The sequence below is a fragment of the Desmodus rotundus genome, chromosome 11 (assembly GCF_022682495.2).
Source record: "Desmodus rotundus isolate HL8 chromosome 11, HLdesRot8A.1, whole genome shotgun sequence".
Classification (NCBI taxonomy): domain Eukaryota; kingdom Metazoa; phylum Chordata; class Mammalia; order Chiroptera; family Phyllostomidae; genus Desmodus; species Desmodus rotundus.
In genome coordinates this window covers 97,500,919-97,526,142 of record NC_071397.1, presented here as the reverse complement: position 1 = coordinate 97,526,142, position 25,224 = coordinate 97,500,919, and the positions used below count along the sequence as shown (strand labels likewise).

At 51.1% G+C, this 25,224-nt stretch overlaps 1 protein-coding gene across 2 annotated transcripts in view; it reads left to right on the top strand.

The window, feature by feature from the left end:
* Nucleotides 1–1,294: 1,294 nt before the first annotated feature.
* EZR (ezrin) overlaps nucleotides 1,295–25,224 on the top strand; it is a 45,402-nt gene continuing 21,472 nt past the window's right edge. The window contains exons 1-3 of one of the 2 annotated variants that reach the window (XM_053913860.1): nucleotides 1,295–1,445; nucleotides 2,302–2,394; nucleotides 24,616–24,699. In XM_053913860.1, coding sequence (XP_053769835.1) covers nucleotides 2,383–2,394; nucleotides 24,616–24,699 — 96 coding nt within the window. In that variant the 5' untranslated portion in view covers nucleotides 1,295–1,445; nucleotides 2,302–2,382. Of the gene's footprint in view, nucleotides 1,552–2,301; nucleotides 2,395–24,615; nucleotides 24,700–25,224 lie in introns of both variants that reach the window. The other variant, XM_053913862.2, reaches the window with a different exon arrangement.

Sequence of the window (25,224 nt, the reverse complement as noted above, 5' to 3'; positions counted from 1 at the left end):
CGCTGAAATGCCCTGCACCTGCAGGGGGAGAGGGTCACAGGTGCCCACTAACAAGGGTGCCTCAGAAGCATCCAGCTCCTGTGGCAGGTTAGGCACCACCAGGAGCCCCACACTGTGCTAAGCACTTTGCACACCTGATTCCACTGAATCCCCACAAGGCTCCATAGGAGGGTGCTACTCATGTCTCCAGTCCACAAACTGGGAGAGTGTGGTGCTTTGCCCCAAGTCAGCAGTCACTCTGTACAGGGGTAGATTTGAGTGCTTCTATGTGCCAGGCACTTTTCTAGGCATCTTACATGTTATCACCTCCTTTAATCCTCATAGCCACCCCATGAAATAGGTGCCATAATTACCCCACAGGCAGTTAGTGGTGAGCCCAGGAAAGGAGTTCCAGAGATGCTCTGGCCTCAACCCTTAGTCTACATCGCAACCACCTTAAGGGTTTGAAGACATAGGCTGCTGGGCCCCTCAGCCCCAGAGTTTCTGATTCCTAGGTTTGGGGGAATTCCTGGAAATGTCCGTTTCTGCAAATTCCCAGGGGATGTGTGGCACTCCAAGTCTGGGCAGCATGTTTGGGAAGCACGGCTCCAAACAGCTCTCTCAAATCATGGCGCAACAAACCCTATTGGCCACCAAAGTGCATGTGTTTTTTTAAATCCCTGAGAGCTACTTGCAAAAGTCTTAAAAATAAGTCCTTGCATTTCTCCCTCCGGAGATTTTGTTATAGCTCTGTGCTACTCAAGTGAAACGAGACCACCATGTGCCCTTAAATGAGAGTGTTCAGAGATCCGCGTCCTCACGCACTTGTCCTTCTGGGCCGAATCCGACCAGGCTGGCCGGCCACGTGCGCTGGGACACAGCTGCCAGATAAAGTCCACCCCAGGTTCCAGGTTCTCAGAACCCGGCCTCGGTCCCGGCGCAAGGACAAAATGACCTGACCACGGGGACAGCCCCACCCCAGAACGGCCCAGCACTTCCACTGTGGCCACCGGTCCTCCAGGTTTATTTACATTTTCTTGATTTCCCTCGGTCCGCGGTCGGGCAGGCAGTCTCACACTTTACACCTGCAGTCAAAATCGGCAAAGTTCTCCAAGGGCAAAGGGACAGTCAGCGAAGAAGGAAAGGTCTTTACTTTGAAGAGAAGCTGCGGGGCGGGTGGGAGCTGGAATGCGCCTCCACCCGGGTCTCCGCTGCCCGGGGGGAGCCGGGCGGGGCGGGGCGGGGAGGGGCGCGGCGGGGGGGGGGGGCGGAGAGCGCCGGGGGCGTGGGCAGTGGCCGCAGCCATCTTGCGCGCGGGCGCACCTCGCAGGTCGGGCGGGCGGGGCGGTTAGGGGCGCGGCCCCAGGACCCCGCCCCTCCGGGGACACTAAGCTGCACCGGCCGCCCGCACTAGCGCCGACGCACCGACAGCGGAGGAGCTCGGAAGACCTTTGCACGCTCCGTGGGTGAGCCGAGCGAGCGGCCGTAGTTGGCGGGCGGAGGGGTCCGTCCGGGCCGGGGTGTTCGCGACGCGCGCTCTCCGGAGGTGCAGTGGCTGGGGCTCGACGACAGGTGTGGCTGGGCCGGCCTGGAGGAGGGACGGACCTCGCTCGAGCCCCGGGCAAGACGTCCCCACGGGGAGCTGGCCTCGGGGTCCCGGGGTCCTGGGGTGTGCGGCCCGCAGGGTCCCCGCCTGGCCCCCAGCGCACGGTTCTTTGGTTAGGCCCAAATAAACGGCCGGTGAGGCTGAACCTGCCAGTGTGGTCGCGCCGGCTGCTCCGCGCGCCACTTTCTTCTTGTCTCTGCCCCCTCGGGCCCCCTGCCGAAGTGCCAGCGGAGCCCGGGCTGCGTGGACGCGCCCCTGCCCGCGTCCCTCCCTCCTCGCTGGGCCGGGCGGGGACAATTTTTAAAAAGTGTTTCTCAAAGGCTTGACGGTTGTGGTTTCAGCCTTGGGGCAAACGGTTGCTTCACAAAGTGAAACTTGTTTCTGCTGGGCTCCCCGCTGGCTTCCTGGAAGCCCCGAAAAGTACCCGCGGGACCCTCGCCCGGCCGCCTCCGCGCCCCCGTGCCGCCCCGCCCGCGCTCGGCGCCCGGGCCTCCGACCCTCCCGGTCCGGGTCCCAGACCCTCGCGGCCCGGCCCGGCCCGCCGCCTGGGTCCGGGCCTCGCACCCCTCGGCGCGCGCCCGCCCGGCCCGTCGTCACGGCAGATTGGGCGGTGACTCACCCCGAGCGCGCCGCCCGCCCGCGGGTTCTTAAGCCGCCGCGCGCGGGGCGGGAGGAGAGGGGACACCGCGCGCTCTGACGCGTTCGCCTGCCTCCAGGTCCCGAGAGCCGAGCCGTCTCAGCTGCCGCTGGCGACTAGTGTTTCCTGAGAACCGAGGAAAACCCACCAGGAACCGAAAATGCCGAAACCGGTAAGTAAGCAGCCTCTGAGCTGGGTCTCACCTGCGGGCTCCGTTTCCGAGCGGAGTTACTTGGGGGAGGTGTTGGGACGGCTCTTTGTAGAACGGGGTTCTTTCTGAGCTGCCGAGACGGCGGGAGCAGGTCGTTTTGTTCCTTGCGGGTCGTTTGGTGAACTCGAGGAAAACACAATGAGGGTGCTTTTTCTTTTGCGACCCTCCCCCCCAGTAGTTATGGACTTTTCTAAAAACTAGAATCCCCTACTACACTGCTTCTGTGTGTTTAAAAAGTGGATTCTAATGCAACTTGGTTCTTGAAAAGAAGAGTTGTCCAAATCGCAGGGAGAGCCAGGTGGCTTCCGGTGACGCACACAAACTCCAGTCCCTGCAAGTGTCCGGGACAAATTCGCCCGGAATCTGCCTGTGGCGCTTCCCAGGGCGTCTGGCAGAGGGAGCAGGGTTGTGGCCGGCACTCGGGCCGTTCCCCCGGCCCGCGAGGCTGTGCTCGGTCGCCCCGGGAATTTGCTAGTGCAGCAGGATTCCTATCTCTCCGAGAGGGCTCGGAATGGACTTAAGTGCAGATGAGGGAGGGCAGTCCTGGAGTTCGATAAGGCGCGTCCTCCCTGGCCTCTCTCGGGCGGAGCCGGCCTGCTGCATCCCATAAATAAACATCAGCTCATTAAAGTGCTGCCCAGCCGCACCTGTCCCTGAATCTGAGCGTGTGGCCATCTCGGTGCGGCTGCTGGCCATGCGGAAAGGTGTTTCGGCGTTCTTTTGAGCTATGGGAAGAAGGCAGGTCCTTTGTGCGGAGCATTTCTTAAAAAGTTGTATGTCTTTAACACAGGGGACCTGGCGACTAGGTACTGGGGAGAGGATTTACAGTTTTTAAATTGAGTTTTGAATCACGGTGGAGAAAATACCTGGATTCATTAAAAATTGCCAGAAAAGATACATACGGAATTTATTTCTAGTTTTACAAACAAGTTTTACTAGTAGTCAGTGCTTATGTACTTTTTTACTGTTAAATGTTAGCTGTTCTAAAAGGAGCTATTAGTTAATAAAGTTTTATTTTCCTGTTAGGTTAAATAAGTTACTGTATTAATATGCCAATAGAGGCAGAAGCTAATATATTTTTTGCCTAAGTTACATCGTGAAGATAGTTCATTTGTGGTGCAAAAAGTTATTTTCCCACACAGAATTCTTTTTTTTAAAAATTTAATTACTTTTAGAGATAGAGGGAGGAAAGGAGAAAAAGAGGGAGAGAAACAGCAATGTGCGAGAGATACATCCATCTGTTGCCTCTCGCATGTTCCCACACTGGAGACCTGGCCCACAACCCAGGCATGTGCTGCCCTGGCTGGGAATCGAACTGGCGACCTTTCGGGTTTGCGGGCCGTAGCTCAGTCCACTGAGCCACACCAGCCAGGGCCCTACACAAAATTCTTCACTTCAAACTTGCAAGGGGCACGTGACATCCAGGCTCTTTCTGATGAAACTGGCTTGAACACAGGCCCTCACTCAGGGCACAGCCCGTGCGGCCACACACAGCTGTCCTCGGAGCCGACCTACCGGAAGCGTGGTTGTCTGCATTTCCGTAAGAGAAAGGGTGCACACGTTCAGCGTTTACCATATCCCTCAGAAAACAGCCAGCACGCCAGCTTCCCGTCATACTTCTCTTTCTCATTTCTCACATCGAACCCGACTTTATCTCATTTTTCTGTCTTTATTGTAATAAAATGTACATGTCATCTTACCAAACGGAAACTCTGTACCTAGTAAACACTGACTCCCCATGCCCCTCTGCCCTGGGCCCCTGGCAACCACCCCCTCTTTCCTGTCTCAGTGAGTGTGACTACCCTGGGGACCTCAGGAAGTAGAAGCACAGCATTTGTCCTTTGGCGTCTGGCTCATTTCACTCAGCATAATGTCCTCAAGGCCCAGCCAGCCTGCAGCGGGTGTCAGAATGTCCTTCCTCTTCAAGGCTTTTTCTCCTGGCGGGTACATTTTAACTTCATTTTGCTTTCGAGGTCTTTGGTGATGGATCAGAAACTTAGGAAATGTTTTTCTGACAAAGTGGTTGTTCAGTTGGTAAGGAGTGGTAGTAGCCATCATCCCATGTGGTAGGGTCCTGATAACCGGAATCACATTTTGAAACACTGATTTCATATAATATCCACAGCTGTAATTTCAAAACAGTGTTGGAGGCCGGGCTGGGGAGCTCAGTTGATTAGTGTTACCCCAATACGCTAAGGTTGTGGGTTCGATCTGCGGTCAGGGCATGTGCAAGAATCAAGCAACAAATGTATAAATAAGCAGAACAGCAAATTGATGTTTCTCACACCGCCCCCCCCCCCCCCCCCCCCCCCCGTCCTCTCTAAAATCAGAGCAGTGTGGGAAGGTCACCTTTTAGGTGAACCACTTGGGGAAGTCCTAACTGCCTACTTTTTGGTGGTGTTAGAGTGGTTTCTTGGAGATTTTGCCTCATAACACGCACGCACGCACACGCACACGCACACACAACAGCCTTTCTTCACCTGAACTGAATTAGGTGGCCAAGAAGAGCCTAGGAACCTGCACACGTTTGGATGTGCCCTTTGGAGAAGGCTCATTGATTCTTACGTTCAAGCCCAAGCTGAGCGTTTTGTCGGGTGGCTCCGATTCTGACAACCGGGCCGGGCGGCGCACGCTTCCCTGCAAAGACGGCTACATCCGAGTCCGTGGGGCTTGGGGCCTCCACCTGGCCCTTGGAATGTTCGATAAGTGTTTGTGATTGATTTGTCTAAACTGAGTCAGTGGATGACTTACTCATAAAACAGTATAAATGAAATGATAGGTATTTGCTGCTTTCTCCCAACGCTGCTTTCTCCCAACACTGCTTTTCCAATCCCCGCATGTTAAAAAGGTAGAGTGCTCACTCGGCCAGCAAGGCACCGGGAGCCCGCACAGGTGGGCAAGCCACGTCTGTCCTGGGGAGTGTGGTTGGTGCACGCTGAGGGCCCTCCAGGGGAAAACGGGCTGTGGCACAATGAAGAGGAGGCCCACCCGACGGGGGGAAAGGGTGGGCCTGGTTGAGAGTAACTCTTCAGCTGAGTCTTGCTCAGGTCCCTGGGAAGGGACTGCTGGGTCTTGTCAGCTGGTTTTGCACCTCCACCCTGCGCAGCTGCCTAGAGACACAACTCCTGCGTGACCGGTAGGCACCAGGGAGGCCGGTTGGAGGGCCAGCAGCCCCACACCCTCTGCTCCGCAGCAGCGCTCCCTCTCCCTGGGGAGCAGCTGGGGGTTGGTTTCCAGGCTCCTGGCTCACAGGAAGCAGCCTTTGTGCCCACATTCAGCCAAGGGTGACCCGTGGTGCTCCTTCTCCCCTCCTCCCATCCCCCCACTTGCTGTCTTCATTGTGATGGAAAGGCGGTGCGGGCATTAGAAAGGGAAACCACTGCCATCCAGCGTGGGCGTGGAGAGGGGGCGGCCGCAGACGCCAGGCTCTGAAAGCTCCTCTGAGGAGCTGAGGGCTGAACTGCCTCGGAGGGGCCCCAGCAGGGCCCCAGCCTCTCATTCCTAAAGTGTTGGTGTGGAAGTTTCTAATAGAAAAGTAAATTTTCCCTTCAGAGAGACACTCGGGAAGTGTGTTCAAAGTTCTGCCCCGTGCCAAAATTTTCAAATAATTTCTGAGCTCACCTTGGCCCTCTGGGAGTACACAGCTTTTTCCACTGACATGGTAGCAGGGCCGGAGTGTGCTGAGTGTGCTGGGGCGGTGTCCGCCCTCCCACCCGCGGAGGAGAACACGTGGCATGTGTTTTCTGTCCACCCTCCTCCCTCAGCGCGGGCCGAGGGCCAGGTAGGCAGCTAAGACTTTCCCATGTGGCGGTGGGAAGTGCTGGCTGGGGTTAGTCATTTGTCCTCGTCACACTTTCTGTAAGGCACAATGAGTCTGTCTGTACATGCACCCATTAGTTCAGGGTGTGCTGACTCCGTCACTGTGCTAGATGTTGAGGCTGCCGAGCTGAGCAGCCACAGAAACAGCTCCCCCCGCCTTCATGGTGGACTCACACTCTGGTGGGAGGGGGGGACCGACGGTAATCACCGGTGACTTGAGTCTGTAATGCTGTGTGCTGGTCAGGGAGGTGAGGGGGGCCCCAAGGAGATGGCTGTGCTGAGCAATGTCGAGAATGAAGGCGCCTTGGCTAGGTGGAGGTGGAGGCGGCGAGGACTGGGCCAGGCCAGGGGCGCCCTCTGCAGAGGCGCCGTGGGCGAGGGAATAGGGTGAGTTCAGGGTTCCTGCTGAAGGCCGGCGCGGAGAGAGAGGACAATGGAGGCCAGTCAGGCAGAGCCTTCCTCGTGGGCCGTCGCAGCCATATCTGGGGCTTAACTCTAGGGGAGGCAGCGGAAGGAGTCGCGAGACCAGGTCCCCCTTGGGCAAGGTCACCGCAGCTGCAGTGTGGGAGTCCGCAGGAGGCAGGGCGCCGAGTGTGGGGACAGTGGGCCATGGAGGTGGCCCCTGGTGGTGGTGGTACATGTGGGAGACATGGACGCGTGTGGGAGGTGAACTTGTTGGGCTCAGTGGTGGGCGGGTGAGCGGGCTGCGTCGGCCTGACTGCGGGCGTCTGGCTTGCATAACTGGACGGCTGGTGGTGCCATTCGCTGAGATAAGGAACCTGGAGAAGGACCAGGCGTGGGAGGGAAAGTGGAGGGTTTGGTTTGTACATTTGTTAACTGCCACTGATGACAGAAGCCCTTGCCTTTTTTCATTATTATAACCACTGCCTCCCTAAAGGTACACAAACACGGGACTAAACTGCAGTGCAAGTTTAATCCACGTGAACGAAAAGTAATCTAGCAGCTTCTTACATTTCTCCTGAGTGTTTCTCACACCACACACACACACACACACACACACACACAGGGGTGAAAGTGAGGGTTAAGACAGCGTGGTGTTCTTAACCTTGGGTGGCCATGTTCATGTGGAGACTCAGAAGTTCCTGGGTCCCACACAGCGCCACTGAATGTCCACCCCCACAGCCAGCAGGACTGGGCACCTGTGCTTTAAGAAGCTTCCCAGAAGGTTTTGATGCGCCCCAGAGTCTGGGGACTACTGATTTCACCAGAAAAAGGGCAGCTTCTATGTGTTCGTTTCTCTTGGACCCAAGCAGTGCAGTGAAGCCCCAGACGAGCAGATACTGGTGGTTTTGTGGGTGAGCAGAGACCAGAGCCCCTGGTGTGCTGGGGGAGCAGCGACTCCCAGTGTGGTCCCAGGGCATCGGCGCAGGCTGGCAGGGGCGTGGCTGCATGGTCGCTTTCTTCAAGGTCCCGCTTCAAGGCCACGGTGCCATCATTGGTCTTGGAGCTTGGCCGGGCTGGGGAAGAGGAGCTAGCTGGACGGCGTCGAACTCCAGAAAGACAAGGCCAGCCGAGGTGGATGATAGCATCTCTCTGATTTGAGCTGCTCTGTGCAGGGAGGCCGGGCACAGAGGTTGTCTGGGAGTGACCAGGGGCTCCCACTGTTTGGCTCTCTTTGCTTTTAAAGGGAAAAGGGGGCAGAGTCTTTCTGTCAAAGTGCAGGGAGGAGCTGGACCCAGTGCGCTTCCCTCTCTTTGCTCCTTGGTCCTTCCGCACTGACCTCTTTCGTTAGTCCCTGTCCTAAATCATGAAATTGTGACTTCTAACAAAAATTGAATAATAGTATTAGTACCTATACTTTGGGAAGGTAAAACAGTACCACTCTTAGCAAATTATTATAATGTTTCTTAATCTTTTTTTACTTAAACTTTTGTGTATCATTGACAATTTGGAGATTCTTAGGATGATTCAATATGCCCGCTTTGTTAGTGTGCAGTCATTCTAATTCTAATCTGAAAGAGTAAACTTCAAAGCCTGCTTTCAAAATCAGTGAATGTGTTTTGAATTATCCCTTATGCATTCCCCAAATACTTTAATTAGTTTTTAATTTAAGCCCTAAATGTGTTTGCCACTACTAATTAAATACGGAATATTTATTGAAGAGACCAGAAAGTGGAATTATTTTCCTTCTAACATACTTGACCATCCATGCCTGTGGACATAAAGAATAAAGATCGTATTCTGGACTTCTGTAAATCATTTTTTAGAGGAAAAAAAAATCAACATTGCTCCATAAGGTGACTAAGAGACTGTTATTAAAACAAAATGCTTACTATAGGTACATATTTTTCCAAATACAAGTATAGATAGCCATATAAAGAGCAGTTTCATAAGCAACCACTTAACCTGTGCTTCGGCAGCCCATGACGGGGTAAGTGAGAGGGTGGGGGCACACACAGAAGAAGATGAAGTTCTGTCCTGCAGAGCCGTGAGGGGCAGGTGGGCGTGCAGGGGTGTGTAGGAGCTCACCAGGGCACAGGGCAGAAGGGCACGAAGGTAGTGGCAGGGGTCACTTCCGCTTTCCTCTGGTTATGATTCACATTCCGTTCTCTAAGCCTTTTTAACATTTTAAAGGTAAATGGCAGTGCTGTTTCAAAGGAAATGAAAACTACATTAACATAATTATCTTTTTAATCTGTTATATTTGAGAAAACAAACCTTAAAAGCAAGATGGAAGTTCTGATCTTAACCTGTTATTGATAAAATAGGAACAAATACCACCTAAAGATCAAACTGTAGTAGCCAAATGTGTCCGATTTTGCTTATCTTTCGTTAAGTTTGAAGTCACTTTTCACATCCTAATTTTTTTTTATTTTGCCCAAGAGATCAGTGTAAAACTGTCTATATCAAAAAATTGTCATAACAGATATTGCAAATAATTGTTTTTCCTTGAGGATGGCGTAGGCAAAAGCCAAATCTGGCTGTGGCCGGTTTCTGTGTGGGCCCCCAGCTGGAACCAGGTTTTACATTTCTAAAAGTTGTTTAAAACAACAAGAACAGTAATATGCGACAGACTCGAACGTGGCCTGCAGAGCCCAGAGTACTTGTCTGGCCCCTCACAGAAACCCCTGCCAACTCCTGCCTTAGGACAAAAATAATCATTGCTAAGCATTTGTTAGACCTTATATACATTTTATGACTAAGCTGATAGTATTTGGAAGCATACCACTCCACTGTTCCCAGTTAAAAAAAAAAAAAAAAATCCCAGGCTCTGAGCCTGGACACGTGTTGGGAAGGCTCTCCCAGAAGCAGGCACGGTTGGTGCCGGGGTCAGATTTTAGACAAGGCTGGTGTTGGTGGCCCTTGTTTCTGTTGAGAAAGTCATAGTGTCTGGTGTCACACTGGCTAAGCCATTGTATGATGACAGGGTTTTGGCATATGCTTAAAAAAAGCAGTTTGTACCTGATATTTGAGTTGGAAGGTGAATGATACTTAAGTAAGTTGCTTTTTTCCTCGTCACTGGCAATTGAAAATTAACTTTTGACCTAACATCGTGTGTGTATGAGTTTCTGATGGTGGATAGTCGTACGTCAGTCCCTAATTTAGACCACTCTGTCCAAGCCCCCCTCGCTGCCCACCCTGCACCCCTGCTCTACTTTATTTCATAGAACTTCTACCCATAACGATGTTAGATGCTTGTTTCTGCCTTCTGTCTTTATGGCTGCAACAGCGGGAGGCACAGTGGTTTGGGAAAGGAAGCATCGGGTTCTGCTTCTAGAACAAACTTGAAATCCTTGCTTTATTGGCAGATGAATGGAGGGAGGCGGATGACCGAGATGGTGAGCGTGCTGCCTCTTAAGTGGGTGCTCTGGGGCAAGTGTCCCTGCTTCCTCCTCTGGGGCACTAGGTCCAGGAACCTTCCCTGGCGGTTCTGATGAGGCAGACGGGGCAGGGCAGCAGGGGGACGCCCCTGGACCTGGTCCCTGTCGCCGCAGAGGACAGAGTAAATTCTGTAGAAGACCCCACTGGTAATTATGAAAGCCTAATCTGATGAGTAAACTTGAGTTTCTCAGGACGGGCCCTTGCTTCCTGACTTGGCCCCACAGTCAGTAGGTGTGACCCCACTTCCTGTCCTTTTGTTACCACCAAGAGCACTGCCTCGTCCCTCCATGAAACTCATTCACTCATTCATTCATTCATTCATTCAACTCATTCATCCTCATTTGGGACCCGCGATGGGTGGGGGTTGAAGCCGCTGAGACAGTGTGACGGCTCACTGCTTTGCCCAGGGGTGCCAGCAGTCTTGTTCTCTGTCTTTGCTGGGTGAAGAGTTAAAACCAGCGGGCAGAGTGGCATCTGAGTGGGCAGAGCGTGACGTGCTTTTGTCTGCTTTTTGCATCCGGCCCGTCACTCATACGTTGGACAAAGAACCGGGGCGATAGCTCCCCGAGAGCCTGTCCTCACCTGGGTTCGGTGGGCACGGTGGCCACGTGCTCCCCACTTGGGGCCTCCCGTCGTTTCTCTGGCCTGAGTTTCGGGGGGATGGGGGGGGGTGCTTTTTCAGATAATATTCTGCCTGCTGCACCATCACTGCATCTATGCGTTTCTTGTAAAATAGGCCTCCGAAGGATGTCCAGCCTTGTTTCTTACGCTTTTAAATAGGAAAGTGACCACAACCCCCTCAGTAAAAGCTTGGGCCGTAACTATTGGGGGAAATGCTGTGTATGTTAGTATTGATAGCGAGCGTTTCGTTGCCGTGGTTAAATAATTATGGATGTTGCTGCCTCCGGTTGCGGTATCTGCTTACATCACACATTGCTATTTGGGTGAGACTCCTAAGTGGGACTTAGGTGGGGAGAGAGGGTGGGGACACTTGGTGTTTGTTATTAAGGAACTGGCCCAACAGGGCGGTTTGGAAACACAGTGTGGTGACGGGCCGCAGAGCACACTACCTGATTTGAACAGACCCGCTGTGAAGAGTGTTTCTGATGCAATGGGGGGAAACTGAATACTGATTACGTTCGAACTATTAAGGAACAGTTTTCAATTATGTTGGAAATAATAATGGTGGGAGTGTGTGTGAGTATCCAGTAGGGCCCCATACTGATGTTTTTACAAGTGAAATGATGTATGTGACGGCCTTAAAATACGCCAGCAAAAAATGTTTTGTAGCGGTGGGAAGCAGATGAATCCAGAATGCTAGGAAGTTAGTGGTGTCAGAGCCAGGTGAAAAATTCATGGGGACTCATTAAAAACCATTTTCTCCACTCACATGAGTGTTTCAGATTTTCCAAAATGAAGAGTTTGTTTTTTTTTAAAGCTTATTGTAAGGGCAGATGGGAAAGATGTCGCATTTCCAAATCACCGAATGCTGGGGTCCAGTGAGAGCCAAAGCGGGAAGGGAGGTCCCCTTCCCGGGCCCCGAGGCCGGAGACGCGTAGAGGAGGACCGAGACCCGGCTCAGGGGAGCCTGTGCTGCCCACGGTGGGTCCGGGTGCACCCTTCTCCATGGGTCCCTAGGGCAGAGCCACGGCTTCTCGGAGACCTTTGGTGTTCTGAGCAGCGAGGGACTGATTGACTCCCACCTGGGCCATCGCTCCCTTCACACACAGGTTTTATCAGAAGGCGATCTCTAGTCGCAATTGCAGTTGACTTGGAACACACAGAACTGTTTGTTCCCAGCTAGCTCCGCTCTTACTCTGTATTCCCACGATTCTTGTGGTGGGGGAGGGGGAGAGTGCTGTGACCCGACTGGAAATAGGTCATTGTCTCAATAGCAGCATTCTCAGAGCTGAAAACTTGAAGCGAGCAATAATAAATGTGGGGCCTCGCTAAGTGGAATTTCATGCAGCCATTTGCAGAGCTCAGTGTGGTGTGGGGCTGGGGGTGGAGCTGGGGCAGGGTGGGAGGGGTGGGCCCTGAGCCCGAAGGAGACACACCCCCTGGAGCTGCAGGACTCGGGCAGGCGATGGGCCTGTAACGCACACACCAGAGGCTCCGGGCCCACCGGGTAACCGTGCACACAGTTAGAATCCCATTCTGGATGTAACACATTTGAGTGTGACAAAGCATAAATTAAAGAGGTTTTTATTTTTAACTTAATATAATTTCAGAAATACAGAGTGGTCAGAAGTGTAAGTTTTATTGAAGTTTGCTATTCAACAGACTTTGTAAGCTTACTGATTTAGTTAAGGTTTTTAAAAAACCTGCCTGGGTCTCACTCTTCATTTATGATAGATGGCAGAAGTAAAGACTTCTTGGTCAAGTTCAAATACATCTTGTCTAAGCTTGTCACGGGAGAAATGTTCTTTAGCACTGCAGCCTATTTCTGCACAGGTGATGTTAACTAGGGGCGAAGATTTCCATCGGAAATGCACAGGATTTAAGTGTGGTTTATTTTATGCGTCTTTCCTTAAAACAGCAGGCAAGCAGAGAGGCGTGTCGTTTCGGCATTCACTTTTTTCACCTCCCCACCCCCCTCACACTAGATTAGAAAGACTCTTGACAGACTTCTAAACTTACAAAGAAAATAGTGTATTCCAGGTGGGTAGTGGAGTTTAGTCTATGTCTTTAATTTCCTATGTTTTATGAGCTCGGAATTAAAAACCATTGTAGCATGTGGTAGCCATCTTGGCCCCGTCCCTCGCTCTGTCTTTGACGGGACCCTAAGGTTGTGGGTATAGTTAACCTCACTTCAGTGAGCTAAATTGGTGCTGAAGTATGTATGGCAGGGCCGGGAAAACTGGAGTCACTCCTTCCGGAATCGAGACCTCAGGCTCGTTAGATAAAGAGAAAGTGACCTTGAAGGATAGTTTCTTCTGCCTGCCTTGAGGTGGGGGAGGAGGAGGTAGATTATTGGTTTCTGAAAAGCAATAGTTGCCTTTGCAGAGCATAACATTTTTTTATTACTTCTTTTCCTTTCCTGTGTAAAGTAGTGTCCACACGTTCTGGTTTCGTTCCCATGGTGAAATTATACACGGTGTACGTCGTTCCCAGTGCAGGGTCAGTTTCCACTTGGAGACGCTCACAAAGAAAGATCTTACAAATGGGCAGCTAGTGGGCATCAGAACTATTACCCTTCCCTGCGGACCGCAGGGAAGGAAGTGCCCTCCGGGGTGGCTCTGCAGCACAGACCTGGCCCTGGGGTGAGGGTTGCAGCCCTTCCGTTTGTCCCGAGTCCCGGAGTCCCGGCAGTGTCAGACCGCCTAGGTCTCCTCCCCCCCAGGAGCCGCACCTGAGCCTGGGATCAGCATGGACGCGTGCCTTATGGTGGAGGGGACTGACCGCTTTTAAATGCAACTGCCCAGACCGGTCTCCTCCAGCTCTCAGCTCTCAGGGCCAGATTTCCTCTGGCTGTAGTGAGTACAAATAGGACTGGTTTGTCCGCTTTTTGCGTTGGTAAGAGGCCTTGGCTGACAGGAAGTGGATCTGGGGGCAGGAAGTGGCTTTCTTGCAGAGGCAAAAGGAGCTATTTAGAAAAATTTGGGATCTCATTACATGTTCTTGAAATTATGGGATGAATATTAGTTGATGTGGTCATTTCCTTACGCATAATTTTATGTAATTTTTCACCCCGGAATTTGGGAATACAGACTTTTCAAAAGTTTAAAACCATTGACTATATTGAAAGATAAAACTTCAGGAATAATGAATAATGTTGGGATGGGGGTTTTTTTTAATATTTTTAAAATTTATTTTTAGAGAGAGGCAAAGAGAGGGAGAGAGAAGCATTGATCTGATACTGGGGATTTGACCGGCATCCCAGGCATGTGCGCTGGCTGGGAATTGAACTGGCGACCTTTTGGCTTGCAGGCTGGTGCTCAGTCCACTGAGCCACACCAGCCATGATAGGAATGATGTTTAAGAGCTATACAAATATAAATATTTTTAGGAGCTGATTACCAGAAGTTGAGAAAGTAGTGGAAACCTTTCTGGGCCTCAGTTTCCCCAGATTTTAAAAGCAGGTAGTCAGGCTAGGATAGCTTTACACTGCTCACCAAGCATTCTTGTTTAAAATTACCCTGCAAAATAGTTATACCTTGTCACTATTTTAATTATGCTACTTATAACATATACTTGTAAAACAAAAAGTGATATAAATGTAACAATGTTACATTTTTATTTTGGCCTATTATTATTATTTATTTTAAAGAGAGAAAGGGAGAGAGAGAGAAACATTGATTTGTTGTTTCACTTACTATGCATTCATTGGTGGATTCTGGTATGTGCCCTAACCGGGATCGAACCCACAACCTTGGCGTATTGTGATGACTCTAACCAGCTGAGCTACGCGGCCAAGCCTGGCCTCTGTATCCTTCAATTGTAACATAACCTACCTGAGAAAAGTTACCAGGAATTCCAAGACCCAGCTTTCGTGTTCATACTCTGCCCTGTTGTCATCTACTACATATTAAGAATTTAGCTTTTGAGTTGTGAGCTTAGCCTAAGGGCGGTGGAGGACAGCAGCCCAGAAAAGGGGGTGAGGGCATGCAGTGTTCATTCCCCTGATTAAGTGACCCTCACAGCTCCTTCAAGTGATATGGAACCCCGTGAAACGAGGCGGGTGCCCACGCCACAGTGTGACAATGCTCTCTGTGGGCGAGAGACATGAGGCTGAGCAGGGGGATGGCACACCCACCCCCATTCCTCCACGTTAAAATTTATGCCCACACTTCCTAAAACGAAATAAATAAGGACTACGCTTAAACTGAACTGAGAAACTCCCCTAGACAGCCACTTGGTTTATGCCAGTTAAGTTGGCTCCCTTGAAGTTGAACTCTGTAGTTCAGACCTTGCTTTTCATTAGTAATCAGCACCTTGGGCAAACCCTAACCAATGACGACCTTTTTACACCTCCATCAAGGGCAGGGGGCAGGGGAGCGGCTGGGAATGTTCCAATGCGAAGGGTAATGACTTGACTCGGCCTGAGCCAGAGGCACCAGGTTGTGGCAGGTTAGCGTAATTTCTTGACAGATACCACCTGCCAGGAGAGTCATTCAGTCCCTGCCAGCACCTGTCCACTCGCATCCTAGCTTGGATTTTCCTTAGGGGGAAATACCCGCCATCGCGAGGGCCAGGTTTGCCAGGAGCTCTGTGCTGGGCACCAGGGGACCAGAGAGCAGCTGTCCCGGCACCACACCGTCCTCCTTGGTACCTCCTGTTCCCAGAAGCAGCAGGCCGCCCCGCCGCGATCCCTAGGCGAGTCAGAGGGATGGATGGCTGAGCCTGCGGGCCAGCACTTTGACCGTATGGGAGTTGCCCGAGTGGACTCTGTCAGTGCTAACATTTGATGGCTGTGTTATCCCCACGGCCAGGCAGTAAGAGATGAGACTCTCACCCTGGTGTTGGGTAATTGCATGAAAACTCGATGGGCACACACGTTCTGTCTCTGTCCTGCCTGTGTGTCTTCGTCGGACGGTTGTGCTACAGGCAGAGGGACGGGAGGGGTTTCACCGCCTTGCCTGACTGTCTGTAATGTGTCGCTCCACAGCCTTGTCACACGGTCTGTGGGGCCAGACACCGGTTCTCTCCAGCACCCGAAGTCTTCCTGAGCCTGGCTGGCCAAGCTCCTCACCTTCACTGTTTCCTTTTAACCTTGAAGGAGAAGACGCTATCAAGTGATACAATTGTGTGTCATTTACACTTAAGATACAGAGGAGCTTGAAAGAAAGGAATAGCAATAGTGTGTCATTTTCCATTAGTTTACAGACCTTCCATAGGACTAATTTATTAGTGAGGTATTTTTATTCGGTTATTTTCACCTAAAGGTCAGGAAGCCTCAAGGAGTCTGGTGTTAAGAGCTAGAGCTTAAGCACGTATCCCTGGAATTTCTGCCTTTGAGGCCAGCCTGTGCCGGGCTCCCGAAGACGCAAGGCTACTGCCGGTGGTGGGACCGTGTTGATGAAGGGACGTCTTGCCTGAGGAGCAGCGTTGGTCCCTCTGCAGGTGCAGTAGCATCGTGTATGGGGACTTCACTCTGTCCACTGAAAACTCGTGTTGTAAGGACCACGCTTCTCTTTGACTTCTTCTCTCCGAACGATAGTGGTGTTTTGCTATGTTGATAAATGCCATCCTTAATGACGGGCTGGCTTTTTTTTTACTTTGGCGCCTCCATTAGAAGAGTTGTGCTCGACAGGGTGGTTTGGGGACCGCCTTTCTCGCAAACCGCCCTTCTTGGTAAAAGTCGGACGATTCTAAGTGTGCGTTAAGCAGCAACTGGAACAGTGTGACATAGGTCATTGGCTTTTCAGTGGCAACTACTTTTATATGCTCTTGTTGTTTACGTAAACACTTACTGAGAGCAGCATTGTGAACTAAGACAAAGGATCATTCTATCTGGTAGATAGAAACAAAGTTATCTTTTAAATAGTAGCCATTACTGTAACACCCTGAGAAGGGTTGGTGATATGGAAAGGAGCTAAAAACAAAAAACCCACTTGCCTTTGGGACTTTCCAGCATTGCCCTCCTTGGCTGAAGTGCCGTGGCTGCCCGTCTACACTCAGCCAGCGAAGTTTGCTCAGTTAATGGTGATGTTTCACAGAGGGTGGCTCTGGGTTAGCCAGCCTTTGTCAAAAGTGACCGCAGCACTTTACTGCGTCGGAGTGTTGTACAGAGGCTGGCTTTTCGCTCTCTCAAAGGCAAGGAGAGCAGCGTCCAGAGAGGGGACTAAAACGGGGACCCATCCGTGGGGACCCAGGGTTGCATTAAGGAATACCTGCCTCTGTGAGTTTAGATCTGTACTCCATGACTGTGAGTGACACTTTAGTGAGCCACCTTCCTTCCCGTAACAGAGCCTAAATACTAGCAGTAGGTACGTTTAATCTGCCAGAAGGAGTTGGGGCCTTTTGCAGGTTCAGGATGCTGCCTAGTGCCTGCGAGCAGCAGTGGTCTGGGTGTGGCCTCACCTGTGAGGGCGAGCAGTAGATTCATGGGCCTCAATCCAGCCTCCTGAGTCAGGATCTCGGCCTTGGGAAACTGTTTCAACAGGTTCTCCAGGCAGTTCTGCACATTCAGGTCAGAGAGGCACTGCCAGCCAGGGAATGGCACGTAAGGGGCACTGGCCATGTCTGCCAAAGGCCAGCAGACGTCCCAGAGCAGGCCTGGGGTTGCCACGTTTCCTTGTGCAGCAGTGAATGGGGCTCAGGAGCAGTTCAAGTCACCCAGCAAAGCCTAAGATGTGTAGGAGATGATCAGTGAAACAGGTAGGGGCTTCGGGCACTTAAATCGACCACCAGCTGTGGCGTGCCTGGCACCATTGCGATTAGATGTGTAACAAAAGACTCAGACCCTGCTTAAAATTTCAGGACAGGACATGATTTGCTTGGGAGGACCCTGAACAAGAACTGGGTTCTCACCTCTGCTTCCAGTACCTGTCCCTCGTTTCTGGTGAAGGTGTGGCTGGGGCGCAGGGCGGCTGCAGTGACTTCCGGCTTTGGGGAGAGCCGGCGGGCGAGGGAGGCTGGGAGACAGCATTCCCACCAGGTTCATATCAGTTCGCTTGGCAGCGGTGCCTCCTCCCTGAGAGCACGGACTGTTTCTCCTTTACAGCTTGAAAACAGGGAACTGAAATTGAATGTCGGTTTTTGAAAAGATTTATTTTCTTTCATTGTTGTTTGCCCCTAATTTTTTTTTTTCCTTACCAATTTGGCCGTAGATCATCTAGTGCAAAGCTCACTGACAAAAGCGGTCTGAGCAGGCAGGAGTGTTATCTGGCAATGAAGAAAGGAACCCATCCCTGATGCGCTGCAGCAGGCTGGTCTGGGAAACCCCGGGCCTCGGGGCCGAAGCAGGTCGCACTGGCCGAGCTCTGTGTGTGCAGTGTCCAGGACAGGGAGCTTGGCGGAGACAGAACCTGCATTTGTAGAAGCTGGGGCTGGCGGGCATGGGGTTTCTTCGGGGGTGACGAGATGTTCTAAAATTAGGTCGTGGTGTTGGTTGTGTTACTCTGTGAAAATGCTAAAAAAAAAAAAAAAACCCACTGAACTGTACATTCTGAATGGGCACGCTTTACGGCTGTAGATCATATTTCAACAAAGCTGTCATTTTTAAAAAGTATATAGTAACGCAACATGAAAGTCAAAATACAGTGTTATCTCCATAATCAACTAAGTGAACCAAACTGGCATCTGAAAACGCTCTTCCACTTCATTTCTCCTTCACCGTGAGACGGTGCCTTGCCGTCCGCCCCTGCTTTTCTTCCGCCTTTGTGGGAGAAAGTAGACTGTAGCTGCTTCCTATCAGAGCGTCTCCAAGTACTTGAAAGGTCTTATCCAAATATTTGAGCTGCTCAGAGTTGCTGAAGTGGCACCTTGGGAAGAGGGCTGGCATGTTGGAAAACAGCGCTGACATTTGAAGTGATTAGGAAAGGTCAAGCTGTCAGTGTAATCTCCGCGGTGCCTGGAGAGCCCCGCGCGGACTAATTTTTGAGTAAATGCAGGTGTGATAATATAGGGATTAGTCTGTTATTACAGAATCTGGTGCCTGAAATGCAAACATTCGAATGTTACCATTTGAAGTTTCCTGTCTATTTGAAATGGTCTCCCTGACTCTTCAGTGAGCACCTAGAGAAACCACTGTAGCCCTGCCCTCCACCCCCCCACCCCCCCACAGTGCCCTGACCACCACTAACCTGAAACCCAGCCTGTCTACGAGGATCGGATCGGATCGGATCGGAACGGAACAGGACGGGACGGGACAGGACGGGAACGGCTGCTTGTCTGTCAGGTGTCTGGTGGGATTGGTCTGGAACTTTTCCCTCTTGGCTTGGTCCTTGGTACAGTTTGAATTTATTCTGTAAAAGATATGATTGGAGAGGTAATCTTAAACCAAGTTTAAAGTGTTTCAGGAGGAAGCGGACACCACCCAAAGGAAATATTACCCAATATTTACTTACGAAAATGAGGAAAATAATAAAGGGAGATAATTTGACAGTGAAAAACTCAGCTGTCTGCATGGGTTAGAGGTAAAATATAGTATTTCATTGTTACCTCCATGTCTTTTTATTTTTATAAGGTCTTAGAAGGCATTTTAGATATACCATTTTGACAAAGTTAAGCTGGGAAGACTCAAAACCCATGTTTTTGAGAGCGTATTCTGAAAAATACTGGTCCTCTGGGATAGTCCATGGAAAAGCACCCTCTGGGGGCAGAACAGTCTGGGAAACTTAGACTGTGGCCCCATCCTGGGATTTCACAATTTGCATTAACACAGCAAAGCCACTCAAAAGCCTTTCAGTTAAAGAAAGAAAAGAAACAGAGAGTCTCAACTTCTGTGACCTCGAAATACTGCCGTGCCCCCTCCTCGCAGTGTATCACCTCTTTGTCACTGTCTCTTTATGTGCAGATAAGATACTTTGCAGAGAGCTGCACAGCCACCAAAAGGCACGCAGGTAATTTCTGAGTTTCAGAATGTTGGTGTTGGAAGATCCACTACAGATACAGTCCTTTCTAGCTACGAACTTCCAGTGGGGAGGAGGCCTTCTTCTGACTGGAGCCTGCTGGGGCCAGCCCGGGCCAGTCTGGGCCAGCCCGGGGCTCCTGTCCACAGCCCTGCCCTCAGGCCTGCCTGTCTGAGGATCCCTCCACTGCTGGAGGGAACCAGCAGAGCAATGGATTTATTTAGTGTCAGCAGGGTGCATTGTTACTGGGTTTTGTCAAAAAGAAGATTGGGGTATAAACACCTCTAGTTCTCTTTTTTGTTGTTGTTGGAGAATGTCAGCTGCATTGGAGCAATAAAACCTGCACTGCCGTACTCCCTTCCTCCCTTCCCGGGGAGAGCTCTCCCCCCTCCCAGAAATGTGAGCGCCAGCCGAGCTTTTCTTTGGTCCAGGAAGGCAGTCTCCTGGCCACCTGGGGATGGCATTCCTTTGTTATTTTCTGAGGTCCTCCTGGACTCTCAGCTCTAATCCTCAGCTCTAATCCTCTCACTGGGCCTCTGGACTACAGACCTCACATTCCAGAGCTAGAAAGGACTTCAAGGCATCTGGTCCCAAGCTTTTTTTTGCAGAGAAGGGGCCCGCGGCCCAGGAAGGGAAGTCACCTGTGTGAGGTCCTCAGGAGGTTGCAGCGTCAGGTTTTGAACCCAGGCCTCCTGGCTGCCAGGCTCCCTGCCCGCTGTTCAGTGAATTTGGCCAGCCCTCAAAATCACTCCAGTGGCTTTGAAAACACAGGTTCTTAGGCTGAGGCCCAGAAACGCAAGTGTCTGTAAAGCTGCTGTGGGGACTCTAGCAACTGGTGTGTGACAGCTACCTGAGGCCCGTTTCTGCGTGTCCAGCCGTACGTGGCTCAAGGGCTGGGGCGGTCTGACTCCCCTCTGTGTCCCCAGTGGGTATTCGATTGGTGTTTGTAGAGTACATGAGCCTCGGGATGCCAGGCGTCTAGGAGCCAGGGTGGGCCGGGGCTGCAGGAAAGTGGAGCTGTGGGGGATGGTTCAGCAGTGTGTAGGATAGTAGCCCTTCGTAAGAACAGCAAATAAAAATTGTATTTAAAAGATTTTATTAATTTTTTTAGACGGAAGGGAGGGAGAAACAGAGGGAGAGAAACATCAACATGTGGTTGCCTGTCAGGTACCCCCTACTGGGGACCTGGCCCACAACACAGGCATGTGCCCTGACTGGGAATCGAACTGGCGACCCTTTGATTCTCAATCCACTGAGCCATACCAGCTAGGGCTCAAATAAAATTTTTTAAAAAGTAGATTATAAAGCAGAGGGAAGATAATCAAGACTATGACAATTAGGTTTTCATCATCTCCATTAACTAAGGCAAAGGAATTTTTATGTGTCGAATCGTGAATTCGCTTAAATCCTGTTTCCTTAATTGCCAGAGCCTGAATTCTTCTAGAGCCCCTGGATAAGTGGGCCAAAACAAAACGTGTGTGTGTGTGTGTCTGTGTGTACATATCAATAAAAGGTCCAGTCATCTGCGTAAAAGTGCTTTATTCTCAATATTGTGTGAAGCTTAGGCTGTATTTCAGCACATTGTTAAAGACCCATGAAATGGAAACCAGTTTCGGTCGTCTCTTTAAACGTGTTCTTGACTGAGGCACTACCATGCCGTCTGTGGTCCTTAATTGGGGTGGGAGCCTCCCCGGTCTCCCCAGAGCGTTCAGAATTGTGTGTGCGTGGGCGGGGGAGGGTTACTATTAGACGTCCCAGTGACTGGGGACACCTGTGTTGAGTTCTGTGTTGAACATTCCGCGGTCCTGGAGATGGTCTTGCAGAAGGAAGGCTTGGGCTGCCCTGAGTGCCCGTTGCGCCCTCGGAGAGAAACACCACTCGCTGATGAGCGTCGAGCAGCCTGGCCAGTGGCCACGAACGTTGTTCACGTTGTTTAGATTTCACGAGCTCTCCCGTCTCAGCCGTGTCGGTTGTGCAGCCCGCCCTGTAGCTGACATACACATACACGGATTGAAATTAGCTTGGCAATACAGCAACAAAAGGTACTGAGATCGGGATATTCAAAAGTTAAACAATGTGAGTTTTCTGCCGTCCAGCCTGATACCAAACAAACCTCCACAGCAAACACACACGCCGCATTGGAGCAGAGCAGTGCCGTTGGGCGGCTTGATCTAGAGAAGCACTGAGAACCCTAACGTTTAGAATTAAATCCGGACGTGTACAAATGGCAGAGCATTCAAAGCAAACGTGGAAAACGAGATGTAAAAGCAAGGGTTGTTTTCCGTGGGAGGAGATGACTTTATACACATTCAACACATGTCTTTTAAAGGAGGAATATATTCACACACACACATGCACATATCTATTTAAATTCAAAAATAACAGGTTTAGAATATATATAGGATTGTCAGAAATTCAGTCTCAACAATAACATATTGCATATTTGATAAGGTAATACCAGAAAAATGATTGTGGAACAAACACTGTATGTGAACATATGCATATACTGATTAAAACCAACTTGATTGGGTAATCTTAGGGGAGTTTCTGAACTTAAATGTCTGGGACACCCCAAATCAGAGCTGGGCATTTCTCCTTTTCACAGGGCCGGTGTACCGGGCGGTGGAGAGAAAGCCTGTTTGCTTCCTGTGGCTTGTCCCTTTTTATTAGGTGCTGCAGTGTCAGAAGAACCTGGCCTGACCTTTGGTTTGCCGTCTCTGAGGGTCTGTGCCGGCCTTCATGACTGCCCTTGGGTGCCGGAGCACAGGAAAAGGAGTCTGGAAGGGCCAGGCAGCCTGAACTTGGCAGAGTGGCCTGTGTGGGAGCTGCTGACGGCCGGATGGAGTCCCCCTGCTGGCAGGTGTAGATGGTACAGGCTATGCGGACCTCTCACTACACTTAATTTCTAAGAAGGCCGCCGCCTTCATACTGGCTTATGATGTCCACCTGCAGGGAAAGGATTCCTTTTACCAGTATCTGCTTTTCAAAGAGTTGTGTGAGGTTTTGAGTCACATATCAACCTGACTCAGAACTGCAAAACAGATTTTTCCAAATTCCTTTAATCATTTTGCAAAGTGGTTAAAAAATTGGTGTGATGGTCACCTTTTTCTGTTAATTACTAACTTTGGTTTCCGGAAGTGACATTTCCTCACTGGTGGTGAATTTAGAAAGAATCAAGATTTAGAATTTAGAGTCTGAAATCTCCTAGTCCTAAACTCTGGTCCTTTCTATTGGTCTTAACCAGGGTCGCGGCATCTGGTTCAGTTCCTGCCTCTGTAAATAACAGAGAGAGAAAGCACACCTGAGGCCTTGCGTCCGGCAGCGGTGCCCCCACCCCCCCACCCCTCCCCGCTGTAGCTTTGAGTGTGATGTTCACTGTGGGCGTAGCTGTCAGTGAGTGATCTGGAGCTGCGTTTGTTACTGGAATAGTCGACTATGGGGCTGCCTTTTGCATCTCTAAGTTCTTCCCTTATCTTATTTTATGCTTCATAGCAGCCATTTTGTGTTTTTAATTTTTAATTTAATACCTGGGGCTATGTGTATTAATCTGAGAGAGACAGACAGATATCAGTGTGAAAGAAACATTGATTGGTTGCCTCCCATAATGACCCACCCGGGGATCGAACCCACGACCCTTTGGTGTACAGGACAATGCTCAGCCCACCTTAAGAATTCAACATATGCCTAATATTCCTCCTCAGCAAACTCCAGTGATTTAATTTGTGGATTTGAGATTGGAGGGAAACTTGTTAAGACTGTGGAAAGTGATGCCCCACTTTCCTCTGCTAGTAATGTCCACTGAAGACCCTTTCAGACATGCCGGGTATGCATCCAAGCCCCTCTCAATTCCTGCAGCCTCCAGTGCTGGAAAGAAACGTGATTCGTAAAGGCCGATCTTGTTCCGGGAGTCAGAACTAACGTGAAGCATCGTGCTCGGGCCAGAGGCCAAGGCTGGTCCCTCTACGTCTTCCTCCCACCACCGTCGGAGAGAGGAAGCATTTGGCCTGCGGCTCCCATGCTCTTCTTACCTGCTTTGCGCGAAGCATGGCAGGGAGCCAGCATCTCTTGATGCCGAGCGTGGCCGCTGCTGGGTGGCGGTGGTGCTTTCCTTTGGGACGGCGATGTAGATTTGTGTTTTTCATGTGCTAGTGAGTCTGGGTTTTCTCGAGTGATGAACTTGAAGACTACCTTGAAATAAATGTTTTTAGAACAGCTGTGTGGCAGCATCAGAAACACGTGAGGCCCGCGCGTAACCACGCGGCTGTTCTCCTGGATCTCTTACTGATACTTCCTCTTCTCATTTCCGGTCCTGTTTACATTGATAAGGTCTGCTCGTCAGGTTTTCCGTTTTTGAAGCAATTTTCCGTGTGTCTACTATCTTTGTAATTACCCCTTCGGATTACTCTCTAACCCTCTGTGCTCTTTGCTGTGGTTTCCCTGCTCACTGCTCAGATGGTTTCCCAAGCTGCTGTACAAACTTTCTGGCACCTACCGGGCGAGGCAGAAGTAGGTTTACAGTTGCGAGGCCACGAGACAGTTCACTCTAGCACGATTACGTATTAACTGTTGTCTTGTTTTCCGTGCAAACAACTGCGCCCCCGCCTTCGCTCCTCCCTATAGATCCTGACCCCCGGCTCTGGCTGAATCCCCAGACCCCGCTTGGCTGCTGTAAGGGCCCGCAGAAGGTGGTACGGGAAATACACTAACCGTCATCAAAGCATTTTTGTAGAAAAACGGCCTAGACTGAAGCGTGGATGTGCTTGGCCAGAGGAGGGCGTGCGTGTGAATGCCCGCTGGGTGCAGGTGCTGAGCCCCAGTGGTTGTCGCCCATCAGCTGTGTGCACGTACGCACGCGTGTGGTGGCCAGCGTGTGGAGGGCTGGCTGTTGGAGAGGAACGTGCTCTTGCACATTGCTGGGTAGCTCGGCGTGAAGGGGGAAGGCTCAGGGGACGATTAAGAGAAGAGACACTCGGGTAAGTGTCATTTGTCTCGTTCTGTCTCCTAGATCAATGTCCGAGTCACCACCATGGACGCGGAGCTGGAGTTCGCCATCCAGCCCAACACGACGGGAAAGCAGCTTTTCGACCAGGTGGGCTTCTGTGAACTCGAGAGAGAATTCTTGTTTAGAAAAAGTGTTTTACACCATCACCATAATTTGTTTGCTAAGCATATTCCTTGGCTCGCTGCCCGCTTCTCTTTGTAGAACAGACCCTTTCCCCTTCCCGCCAGGGGGCCCACACTGTGAGCTCCCCAGGGTACCCCTCCTTCACAGCCCCGAGGGGGAGCTTAGGGGACACTGAAGTCTTCGGCAACACAGAGCTGCACCCAGAGCTCTGGCTGCCCTCTCCCCCTGGGGTCTTCGTGGTCACCCTGGCTGTTTCCTGCCATCTGGTCTGTGGGCTGGGTGCAGTGGGGGTCAGACATTGCCCAAGGGCCCCAGTGGACCCGAGTGGGCCACAGATTCTGGGGTCACCCTCTCCCCAGCTCTCTGAGTGTGAACTCGCTCAGACTCTCGACCCTGAGTGGGGCATCTTCTTGTGGATTTCTTCTTGCGGCCTGAAGGCGAGCACGGAGGTTTTAAAGAGAACTGTGAGCCACCAGCAAGGCTCTGATA